This window comes from Squalius cephalus, assembly GCF_949319135.1.
Source record: "Squalius cephalus genome assembly, chromosome: 23".
Lineage (NCBI taxonomy): Eukaryota > Metazoa > Chordata > Actinopteri > Cypriniformes > Leuciscidae > Squalius > Squalius cephalus.
Genome location: NC_137144.1, coordinates 13,067,338 through 13,080,413, shown reverse-complemented (window position 1 = coordinate 13,080,413; position 13,076 = coordinate 13,067,338). Strand labels below are relative to the sequence as shown.

Genomic DNA, 13,076 nt, shown 5'->3' with positions numbered 1-13,076 from the left:
GCTCATATTCAGTTACAGTCATAGTGCCACCTGCTGGCAACAGGAAGTGACATGTTAAACACTGTTGTGGACATATAAAAACATATAAAAAAAGTGCCAGCAAGTGCTAAACATGCTAACAACATACTAGAAACATGCTAAAACATGCTAGCAAACACTTAGCTAAGTGCTAAAGCATGCTATTGCTGCAATTAAATAGGAATTTGCTGTAACACAGGCATGGAATGTCCAATCTGCCCCAAACTTCACACGTTTGATAAGAGTCATGGCCTGAACACATCTACATGAGAATATTCAGTTATAGTAATAGCGCCACCTGCTGTCAACAGGAAGTGACATGTTTAACACTGTTGTGGTCTCCTAATAACATATATAAAAGAGCCAGCAAGTGCTAAACAGGTTAGCAACATACTAGAAACATGCTAGCAAACACTTAGCTAAGTGATAAAGCATGCTATTACTGCAATTAAATAGGAATTTGCTGTAACTCAGGCATGGAACGTCCAATCTGCCCCAAACTTCACATGTTTGATAAGAATCATGGCCTGAACGCATGCCTATGCTCAAATTCAGTTATAGTAATAGCGCCACCTACTGGCAACAGGAAGTGACATGTTTAACACGTTGATGCCGTTCTAGCAACATGTTAAAAATGCCATTGAGTTCTAAACATGCTAGAAACATATTAAAACATGCTAGCAATACTTAGCTAAGTGCTAAAGCATGCTAATTCAATGAAACAGGACTTTGTTGTTACTCAAGAAGGCAATGTACAATCTACCCCAAACGTCACACGTTTGATAAGAGTTATCTCTTGAACACATGTCCATGCTCATATTTAGTTATAGTCATAGCGCCACCTGCTGGCAACAGGAAGTGACGTTTAACACTGTTCTTGACTCCTAATAACATATAAAAAAATGCCAGTAGGTGCTAAACATCCTACCAACATACTAGAGACATGCTAAAACATAATAGCAAACACTTAGCTAAGTGCTAAAGAATGATATTACTGCAATTAAATATGAATTTGCTGTAACTCAGGCATGGAATGTCCAATCTGCCCCAAACTTCACACTTTTGATAAGCGTTCTGTCCTGAACACATGACCATGCTTATATTCAGTTACAGTCATAGCGCCACCTGCTGGCAACAGGAAGTGACATGTTTAACACTGTTGTGGACTCCTAATAACATATAAAAAAGTGCCAGCAAGTGTTAAACATGCTAACAACATACTAGAAACATGCTAAAACATGCTAGCAAACTCTTAGCCAAGTGCTAAAGCATGCTATTATTGCAATTAAATAGGAATTTGCTGTAACTCAGGCATGGAATGTCCAATCTGCCCCAAACTTCACACTTTTGATAAGAGTCATGGCCTGAACACATCTACATGAGAATGTTCAGTTATAGTAATAGCGCCACCAACTGGCAACAGGAAGTGACATGTTTAACACGTTGATGCCGTTCTAGCAACATGTTAAAACATGCTAACAATGCTTAGCTAAGTTCTAAAGAATGCTAATTCAATGAAACATGACTTTGTTGTTACTCAAGAAGGCAATGTCCAATTTGCACCAAACTTCACATGTTTGATAAGAGTTCTGTCCTGAACACACATCCATGCTCATATTCAGTTATAGTCATAACGCCACCTACTGGCAACAGAAACTGACATGGTTAACACAGTAATGCAGTACTAACCACATAATTATTGTGTACTAAGCATGCTAGAAACAGACTGAACATGCTAGCAACACTTAGCTGAGTCATGAAGCATGCTATTATCACCATTATACAAAACATTTTGTAACTGACTTTGACATACTCTTACTATATATACCTCCTTAAATGTACATTTCCCAACCATGCTCTGCCTTCCTAAAGCCACCGAGTGTTGATGGCACGGGTGCGAGGGCCCTTTCATCGCTGCTTGCAGCTTTAATTATTATTATTATTCTTCTTCTCCGCATTTAATTGCATTTTTGAGGGCCTAAACATGCTCGAAAACTCACGAAACTTTGCACACGCGTCAGAACTGGCGAAAATTTACATCTGATATAGGTTTCAGAATTGGACGGGGCAAAATGGCTCGATAGCGCCACCTATAAAAGTTCAACGGAGTGCGCCTCCCGCAACGTTCCACGTACGTGCACGAAATTCGGTACATACATGTAATGACCTAATACCTACAAAAAAGTCTCTTGGAGCATAGCCCTAAACACAACAGGAAGTCAGCCATTTTGAACTTCCTCTCAGATTTTTGTGCAGTTTTTGCCATTTTCAGGCCTCGTACTTTAACGAACTCCTCCTACAGTTTTAATCTGATCATCTTCAAATTTGGTGAGTGTAATCTTAAGGCCTTTGCGACGTTAAATTGCGAAGATCTTGAGTTTTCGTCAAAGGGCGGGTCCTCGGCGGCCTGACAAATTTCGATGTTTCGCCATGAAACAGGAAGTTGCTGTAACTCAGGCATGGAATGTCCAATCTGCCCCAAACTTCACACTTTTGATAAGCGTTCTGTCCTGAACACATGACCATGCTCATATTCAGTTACAGTCATAGCGCCACCTGCTGGCAACAGGAAGTGACATGTTTAACACTGATATGGACTCCTAATAACATATAAAAAAGTGCCAGCAAGTGCTAAACATGCTAACAACATAATAGAAGCATGCTAAAACATGCTAGCAAACTCTTAGCTAAGTGCTAAAGCATGCTATTATTGCAATTAAATAGGAATTTGCTGTAACTCAGGCATGGAATGTCCAATCTGCCCCAAACTTCACACTTTTGATAAGCGTTCTGTCCTGAACACATCTACATGAGAAAATTCAGTTATAGTAATAGCGCCACCTACTGGTAACAGGAAGTGACATGTTTAACACTCTTGTGGTCTCCTAATAACATATAAAAAAGAGCCAACAAGTGCTAAACAGGTTAGCAACATACTAGAAACATGCTAGCAAACACTTAGCTAAGTGCTAAAGCATGCTATTACTGCAATTAAATAGGAATTTGCTGTAACTCAGGCATGTAATGTCCAATCTGCCCCAAACTTCACACATTTGATAAGAATCATGGCCTGAACACATGTCTATGCTCAAATTCAGTTATAGTAATAGCACCACCTACTGGCAACAGGAAGTGACATGTTTAACACTTTGATGCCGTTCTAGCAACATGTTAAAAATGCCATTGAGTTCTATACATGCTAGAAACATGTTAAAACATGCTAGCAGTACTTAGCTAAGTGCTAAACCATGCTAATTCAATGAAACAGGACTTTGTTGTTACTCAAGAAGGCAATGTACAATCTACCCCAAACTTCACACGTTTGATAAGAGTTATCTCTTGAACACATGTCCATGCTCATATTTAGTTATAGTCATAGCGCCACCTGCTGGCAACAGGAAGTGACGTTTAACACTGTTCTTGACTCCTAATAACATATAAAAAAATGCAAGTAGGTGCTAAACATCCTACCAACATACTAGAGACTTGCTAAAACATACTAGCAAACACTTAGCTAAGTGCTAAAGAATGATATTACTGCAATTAAATATGAATTTGCTGTAACTCAGGCAAGGAATGTCCAATCTGCCCCAAACTTCACACTTTTGATAAGCGTTCTGTCCTGAACACATGATCATGCTTACAGTCATAGCGCCACCTGCTGGCAGCAGGAAGTGACATGTTTAACACTGTTATGGACTCCTAATAACATATAAAAAAGTGCCAGCAAGTGCTAAACATGCTAACAACATACTAGAAACATGCTAAAACATGCTAGCAAACTCTTAGCTAAGTGCTAAAGCATGCTATTATTGCAATTAAATTGGAATTTGCTGTAATTCAGGCATGGAATGTCCAATCTGCCCCAAACTTCACACATTTGATAAGAATCATGGCCTGAACACATGTCTATGCTCAAATTCAGTTATAGTAATAGCGCCACCTACTGGCAACAGGAAGTGACATGTTTAACACTTTTATGCCGTTCTAGCAACATGTTAAAAATGCCATTGAGTTCTAAACATGCTAGAAACATGTTAAAACATGCTAACAATGCTTAGCTAAGTGCTAAAGAATGTTAATTCAATGAAACATGACTTTGTTGTTACTCAAGAAGGCAATGTCCAATTTGCACCAAACTTCACACGTTTGATAAGAGTTCTGTCCTGAACACACATCCATGCTCATATTCAGTTATAGCCATAACGCCACCTACTGGCAACAGAAACTGACATGGTTAACACCGTAATGCAGTACTAACCACATAATTATTGTGTACTAAGCATGCTAGAAACAGACTAAACATGCTAGCAACACTTAGCTGAGTCATGAAGCATGCTATTATCACCATTATACAAAACATTTTGTAACTGACTTTGACATACTCTTACTATATATACCTCCTTAAATGTACATTTCCCAACCATGCTCTGTCTTCCTAAAGCCACCGAGTGTTGATGGCACGGGTGCGAGGGCCCTTTCATCGCTGCTTGCAGCTTTAATTTTCATATGTAATAATTACACTCCATTAAATACTGAAATATTTGTATGCAACTCAGTTGCACAAACAAATTTATTCAAACATACATAAATAATTCACAGTAAATAAGCTCCTCTCTAGTGTTTTTATAACTAACTAACGATTACATGAGACATGATTCATTTCGATAAGTTGTATTGTATTTTTCAGCATACCTTTTGATGTTCATGCACGTTCTCTTGTGTGTTATTGTCGCGCTAACTTGCCCTAAATTTAACACGAGAGATTTTCTTCACATACAGTATGAATTGCAATCCGAACACGTTTTTCCACTCCCTTTTGATTGAATTTATAAAATATACAGGTATATACAAATGTATAAGATGCTGACAGGTGTAGGAAAAACAACTTTATCCCTTAATCTCAAAGTTTATGTTAGGTCTGTCTTGAAGGTTTATATGTTATTGTTAAAAAAAATGTCTTTATGAATGAGATGGGAATGGGATTTTCTACCTCTTGAACTCAACTGTTGCGCTCTGCCTGAATTTACTGATTGGTTAATGCCAAATCCCTCAGCCAATCACATGCTCCATGTCTCATTATTTCTTGGCAAGGCAGTTTTCGCTTGTGGTAAACACTTTAGTGCCCATTTTCAACACGTTAAATTTGATTTAGTGTGGTTTATGTGATGTTGTCACAGTCAGTTAGCCTCAGAGAGCGTTTTATTGCCCTCTATTTTATTCTGTTACACTCTATCCTTGCGTTTATTTCATTCATTAGTCTGGGCCAGGTTGTTTCACAGTGTGTTGCTTGAATGACGAATATGTTTCAGGACATCATGATGAACCTGGCTAAAGCCGTCGCTAATGCCGCCGCCATGCTGGTGCTGAAAGCTAAGAACGTGGCACAGGTGGCGGAGGACACGGTGCTTCAGAACCGAGTCATTACCGCCGCCACGCAGTGCGCGCTCTCCACCTCACAGCTGGTGGCCTGCACTAAGGTACGTTTCATATTCGTTACACATAATCAAAGTTAACTAGAAGACATCTGTCTAGATATATAGATACAGATCAAGGAATATATTTACAAAATTAAATGGTTAACAGAAAGCAGAGTGGCTGATGCATATGTAAGGAAATATAATGTCACATGTTTTAATGAAAGTAATTATCTCTAATTTGCTTAAAGTAATAAAATGACAATTTATTTTAAAGGGTTCATGACTTGGATTTTATTTTTTTCTCATTTTAATATGTTTTTATTTTTAGGTTATTTGTCATTTTGACTTGAAATTTTCTTTTCATTTTTAAAAATGTAGTGTTCATCGGAGTGGTCCAAGACTTGAACTTGGAGTACACAAAAATATTTAGTGGATTCCACAAGTTTTTTGTGGTTGTAATAAAAATAGTACAAATCCTTCCCTCGTCTGTCAATTTGACCCCAATAGGAATTAATGAGAAATGGGGAGTTTGTCAAAAAAAAAAAAAAATCTGGCACAATCCAGAACACAAATGAATACACACACAAATGAAGGCATTAGACTATAGAACATCCCCAATGCACAAACATAATTAATTAAAATAAGTATCATACCTTATTCGTTTAATATTCTTTTTAATTCTAAATGAGGAATCATTAAATCTTTATGTTGGGATGCCAGCAGCATAACCTAAAAAAAGCTATAGGTAATTTGCTCCATAACTTTAAAAAGAGGCTGAGTGAGTAAAAACAACACAGCCACATTTGATTTGGACAGGATTTAAAAAGTAAGAAGTACATTTGTGAAACATGAATTTCAGTGAGTTTTTTTTTTTTTTTAAAGATAACCATACTTAAGAAACCAAATGTTGTTGGTTGATCATCTAGTGTAAGGAACTTTATAGCATCAAAAATCTGGCTTGCGACAACAATATTAACTGATTTATCAGCGATACATAAGCTGACCACTACCATACCATGATAATATGTGTATCATTAATTTCACTATTTCAGCTCTAAGAATGTATTTTCATCATTAAAGGGATACTTCACCGATTAGCATTAAGCTTTGTATCGGTAGAAACCCGGTAGTATTTTCGAATGACCGTGCTTCCCTCCCTCATGTCCCCGTGAGACGAGAGATTTCTGTATTGTGTGTCTGGAAAAAAACCTCAGATGACGCAAAAATCGTCATTTTGTGTCATCGGAGGCTTTTTTGGCCAGAGGCTAGAGACTACAGCCAGTAGTAAGAGCTAGTTCATGCTTTCAACCCGCCCATAGGGAGTGGGATCTCACGATAAAACGGCGTCTTTTCAGTTTCGAGTCAACTAGTAGCCTAGTTGTATCATTTCTTCCGATACTGCCCTCTGTATCCGGTAGGCGTGGCTTGGGAGTGGCCTCGTAGGGCAGCGAAGCAAGTGCATTCTGGGAGTTGTTGTCTTTCATCCACATGAGCCAAAAATACATTTTCTGGCTTTTCTCAGTCTAGAAGGCACCAACTTCTCAAATAATTTCACATTTCCACTACATAAATGACCCAATTTATATACACATTCATCTTTCCAGCGGTGAGATATCCCTTTAAGAAAAGCACACATTCCCTTACACTTTCTGTATGGTAGTCTGAATCTGAACGCAGTCTCTATTTTGGGTGCACGTGTGATTGTTGTAGGTGGTGAGCCCCACCATCTCCTCGCCGGTGTGTCAGGAGCAGCTGGTGGAGGCGGGACGTCTGGTGGAGCGGTCCGTGGAGGGGTGTGTGAAGGCATGCCACGGCGCCTCAGAGGAGGGCGAGCTGCTCCGACAGGTGAACATGGCGGCCGGGGCGGTCAGCCAGGCCCTCAGTGATCTGCTGCAGCACGTGCGCCACTACGCCAGCTGCGGAGAGCCAATCGGACGCTACGACCAGGCCACTGACACCATCATGACTGTAACGGAGAGTATTTTCACCTCAATGGGGGACGCAGGTGAGACAGTCCTATATAATGATAACATTATGTATATAAATAAATGACATTATGTATATACAGGGTTCTCAAGTTTTATCAAAAGCTTGGAGTGAGATCACATGCGGTTAGGGGAGGAGCCCTAATGGAGCCCCGCCCCCGTCCGTCCCCGCCCCCCAATTTTACCCATTGTTCATAATTAACCAGCACAAATTGAAATTATAACAATTGGTAAATCTGATAAATGACAGAGCAATTCATCACATCAAATATACTCTTTAATGTTATATTTCAAAATGACAAATTTACAAAAATTACAAAAATATAACAAATTGCTCCAAACAGTTTGGAAAAACAAATATTTTTGCATTTTGAATGTGTCTAGTCGAAATGGTAAAATGATTTATTGTGTGGTGGGACATTGTGAACAAATGACATATTATAGTATTAAGGTGTGTGTGCGTGTTTGTGTGTACACAAGAGTACACACTCCAGCTTATGAAATGTGTTTTGTGTTGTAAGTGTTTGTTGCACATTTTGATGCCTTGATAACAGGGGTAGGGGGCTCCCACTTGAAGCACTGTGGCTCGATGCCAGACATTTTCACTGTCATAACGGATGACAGTGTTCCGTCCAGAGCCAACCTGTTTCTAGTTTTGGTTTTGTTAAATGTTCTAGCCTAAAAATGTTAGACTTCCAACTTACCTTCTCCATCACCGTTTGTGCGATGTTGTTGGTATCTAGTAACGAACGTACGGTGGCTGAGAATGTTCCGTCAACTTCCGTGTGTTCGCGCATCTATGTTGCCTAGTACCGAACGCAATCTGGCCGAGATACGTGGTGGCGGCAGGAAACTTCACTTTGTGTGCCTGCGCCTCTTATACAACGTTATATATAAAGCTTGCAGGACAACTTGGTTGGCATTGCCTTTTCAGCGTGAGAAATACACAGTGTGGCGTGTGAGCGTGTGAACTGGTTGAATTGCGTGTCACGGCCAATGCGTGAGACTTGAGAACCCTGTGTATATAATTAAAAACAAGTCTAAGATATGACCTTAAATGTATTAATAGTTATAATATGTAAGTGATATTCCACGGCTAGCTGTGCATTAAACAATTTTAATGCATGAAGTGGAGGTAAAGAACCTGGTAAAATCATTTAATGCACAGCTAGCCGTGGATTATACCGCTTATACCATGGTCATTTGCCAGCATTGACAACTTAAATCAGTTACGGCTCGTAACATTCTGCCTGCTTTGAATCAGACAAAGAGATAAAGTAGTGCGTAAGATTCAAATAAGACCTTTATTTGAATGAATGAATTATAGCATTTATTTTAATTATCGAGAGAGAGAGATTCGTACCTGTGTCTGTTCAGCGTCCATCTCTATAAGCTGTGAGTTGAATTACTTAAACATTGTGATGTAACTGTAACTCCCTCCTTGCTAAAAAAAATATAATGTGTGTGTGTGTGTACGGGTGTGCGCGTGTGAGTGCTCTTCAAAGAAAACAATCACAATGGTGATTAAACTGACTTGGATCTACCTGTGCATTAAATGGTTTTATTGTCCACCTTCCAGCCAATCAGAATCGAGCATTCAGACAGACCATGGTATAATGTCATTTAATAGTGTCTTTGCCCTCTTCCTCCACCAAAAAACATAAGGATGAACTCTAATAGTATATAAGTAATAGCACACTTCTCCTCAACAAGCTGCACAATGTAAGGTATCATGCACGGTGCAGAATGAGTTTTGTGCCCGTGTTTATTACTTGCGGTTAAAGGATTGTTTGAATTCCCTAACCACAAATATGAGCATTAGAAATGCTGATTTTTGCCTTAGAAAGTACCTCTAAATGCGATAGATGGGCCTGTGCCACAGGATGTAGAACAGTTCCAGGATATAGAGAATTTATTTAATAAATGGAAATCAAAGTCAAATAAGCATACAGTAATACACAAGAGAGCTTTAATATCTTTTAGGCTCATCGTCCAAACAAAGCATATTTGTGCTGTGACACAATAGGATTAGCTTTTCCATATTCAGAATTGCACAGTTTTGATGGTGTTCCTGGCCTCATTTTTGGAGCTGTCTTTGTGCGCTAACCGGCTGGCAGCCCTACTTCTAGTGACCCACAAGCAACTTTAATTCTCTTTTATAATGCACTGACAAATACTTAGCTTGCTAGCTTTGCTCAGCTTTTGTATCTTGTCTCCAGTGCTGTTGTTTTTCTGGAAAAATTTGACCCCCGGTTTATTTTGTCTCAGTGAGGTCCCTAAAAGTTGTTTTGTCTGCGGTCTGTGTTGTGTTTTTAAGCCGTTTTCAAAACTGAAGATGTTTGTTATGCTATGGCCGTAAGTCTAAAGAATCCTCAAAAGATTCTAGGCCCGCGAGGTTGTTGAAAACATGTCATATAAAACCGCTACACAGCATCAAATCTGGTCTCAATCACACACACACACTGTCTTTGAACTTTTTAAAGAAAAACACATGCCGAAAGGTGCCAGTGGGGTTGTCTGCAAATGTTCAAGTAAAACATGGAACGTGATAAACGACCTGGACCCACAAATCATCGTCATCGTCATCATCAAAGATTTCTCTAGCTTTAAAGTCAACAGGAACTCAAAATTGATTTTCTTAATACAGGTTACGGTTCGTACTGTGCATGATTCATCAGTGCATGTAATTCAAAAGAAAAGAAATGTTACTTTTGCATTCTTTCGTGTAATAATTTGCTCAACTTCTGTAACAACTTTACTTTTTCGTTGACATCACTCAAGCCACACGACCTTAAAGGCCCTTGCACACTGAGTGCGAAATTCGCGTCCAAAATTTTCGCACGTTAAAAAATAAATACAACCTCACGTTATGTCAATCACACTTGCACACTGCCTCCGAAACTTTCGTCCGTCAAAAAGAAAATCGGATCGGGTTCGATTTTCTGCGTTTTTCGCATCCGTAACAAGCATTTGAATGGTGTTTTGACAGTTTAGAGCCACAGAATGACGGATACGAAAAAAACGCATGCGAAAATTTCGGATTCAGTGTGCAAGGACCTTAACAGTAGTTAATACTTAATATTACTTTATGATGGATTTTTTTGTTTAACTGATATGCAGAACCAAATTAAATTGTTTTATGTTTTTGAAACAATAACTAAATGACCAGTAGACTACAATAAAAACAAAATATTATTTTAATAATTAATTATTACTGATGTTGTTTGTGTCATTTTATGCAAGCAAAGTTGTTTTGCAATTAAAATGGTCACAAATTTATTTTCATCCTTTAAAAAAAAAAATTAGAAATTAGAAATGTTTAGCTTAACCATATAAAATAAAATAAAATAGTAATTATTAAAACATATAATAAATATGTTGCTTTTCCTATGAATACCGTTTGTTGGGTGCTTTTTTGAGACCAACCAAATTATGCCAATTATCATTAGACGCAATATTAAAGAACTAATAACCGTTTAAGATCAAATGTGTAAATATCAGCTGTCAACAGCCAAACAGCTATTTAAGTATTGTTTTAGGCTAGTGTTGTTTATGCACTAATTTAATGCAAATAACTTCAATAACGATGTTTATAAAAGATACGTTACCATTTAAATGCATCAAGATATTCTCAAAAGAGAACTTGACCTCCAGTCTGCACATCCAAGTCTACGAACATCCTTAAGCATGGCGGTACTTCAAAAGTCGCCCACATTCAGCTGCAAACTTGCATTCAGGTCTGTTATGAAAAGCCCACTTTTCATTTCCTGGTGAATCGAATCCAATCCTACATGTGAAGGGTTTTTTCTCATTTAACTAAAGTAAAAGGGGTGAATTCTGTTGATTTAACAAGCTTACTATTTTCACTCTGAATCCATCCTACGTTTGGAGAGGTGAAACACCCCTTGCGCACACCTCTCTCCCTTGATAATCTTGTCAACGCTTGTATTTCTGGATCTGTGTAGGTGTTTGGGAAATACAGAGTCCATTTATGGAAAACGAGTAGGCACACTTTTTGAAAGGGCCCTTGATCAATGATGTACTTCGGGTCACACGGGTGCACAACCATTTGAGCGCTTCAGTTCCTGAAGTGATATGCAGAGAGAATGCAGAAAGATTGATTTTCAAAGAGAACAGCTTCAGCTGTGCCAGATTCACACACATCAAAGAAACGTGGAATGGCTGTCAGGGTTTTTTTTTTCCAGAGTGAAGTCAAGGACGGTGAACATACTATAGAAGGAGCCAAGAATATGCCGGTAGATTTTTCTGAAGAAATATAAGAATCTGCCCACACAACATGCTTATATTTTGGTGTTTAAATAACACTTATTTTCACATTTACAGGTGAAATGGTACGACAGGCGCGGGTTTTGGCCCAGGCCACCTCAGACTTGGTGAATGCTATGCGTTCTGACGCTGAGGCTGAAATCGATGTGGATAATTCCAAGAAACTTCTCGCGGCAGCCAAGCTGTTGGCCGATGCCACTGCCAGAATGGTGGAAGCTGCGAAGGTATGAAAACTATAGCAAAATACACCCTCGACATTTACAGTATAAAAAATACAATGATTTTTAGACATGTACCATGGTTTGTTACCAGGTTGTTGTTTTTTTATTCGGTAAAATGAAATTTCCACCAAATGATAATTTTCTATTTTGTAAATGTGTGTTGGTTTTCTGTTTTTTTTTTTTGTTTTTTTGTTTTTGGGGGGGGGGTGTTTTTTTTGTTGTTTTATTTTGGGCATTTTGTGTTTTTGGTTTTGTTTTGCATTTGGTTTTGTTTTTGGTTATGTTTGGTTTGGTTTGTTTGTTTTGTGTTTGGATTTTCTGTTTGGTTTGGTTTGGTTGTTTTGGGATTTTGTGTTTTGTTTGGTTTTGTTTTACAGTTGGTTTGGCTTGGTTTGGTTTGGGGTTTTTTTTGGGGGGGGGGGGGGTTGTTTGTTTTGTGTTGCATTTGTTTTGTTTTGTTTTCTTTTGTTTTGGTTAGATTTGATCCAGTAATACTAACACTTTCTCTTCTATTCTATTCTATTCTATTATAAAAAATTCAAAAATTCAAAATTAACATGTACTGCGTTGGATTAAGCTGAGAAGGGTCATAGCACTTGCATATTGTTGTCCTACTGTTAGTTTAACTGCTTCTATTGTTCTCATTTGTAAGTCGCTTTGGATAAAAGCGTCTGCTAAATGAATAAATGTGATGTAATGTAAATGTAGATTTGTTTTTGTTTTTTGTTGTTTTGTTTTGAGCCATGGTTATAACCTGTTTTTTGAACCTGTTTGTGTTGTGCAAAAGCGTGTTGTTTCAGCCATGGTTTTGTATGTGTGGCGTACTAAGAACATGGGGATTTTTTTGAATATCTATCATGGCTACACCATGCTTATACCTATACCATGGCAATACCATGTTATTTTTTGGACTACCTTGCCATATCACGGTAATACCATGATACGTGTTAATTCAGTACTATATCAAATTTTAACCTGATCTTTAAGGAAGAAAAAGAATGCTCTGGCTAGATGTAGGTAGTTTTATCCCCATTTACATTTTTTTTTTTTTTAATCCAGTACCCAGAATCAGCAGCCACACTGTAAAATGAGCTTCCTCTCCTCATCAGTGTTTCATCTCTGATACCTGAAAGAGCCCTGAGCCA

General features: G+C 38.3%; 1 protein-coding gene across 2 annotated transcripts in view; it reads left to right on the top strand.

The window, feature by feature from the left end:
* The window catches only part of tln2b (talin 2b), a 173,923-nt gene that overhangs the window by 108,037 nt on the left and 52,810 nt on the right, over positions 1-13,076 (top strand). For both annotated transcript variants that reach the window (XM_079858777.1, XM_079858778.1), the window contains exons 18-20: positions 5,331-5,498; positions 7,149-7,443; positions 11,768-11,934. In XM_079858777.1, the coding sequence (XP_079714903.1) occupies positions 5,331-5,498; positions 7,149-7,443; positions 11,768-11,934 (630 nt within the window). The remainder of the gene's footprint in view (positions 1-5,330; positions 5,499-7,148; positions 7,444-11,767; positions 11,935-13,076) is intronic.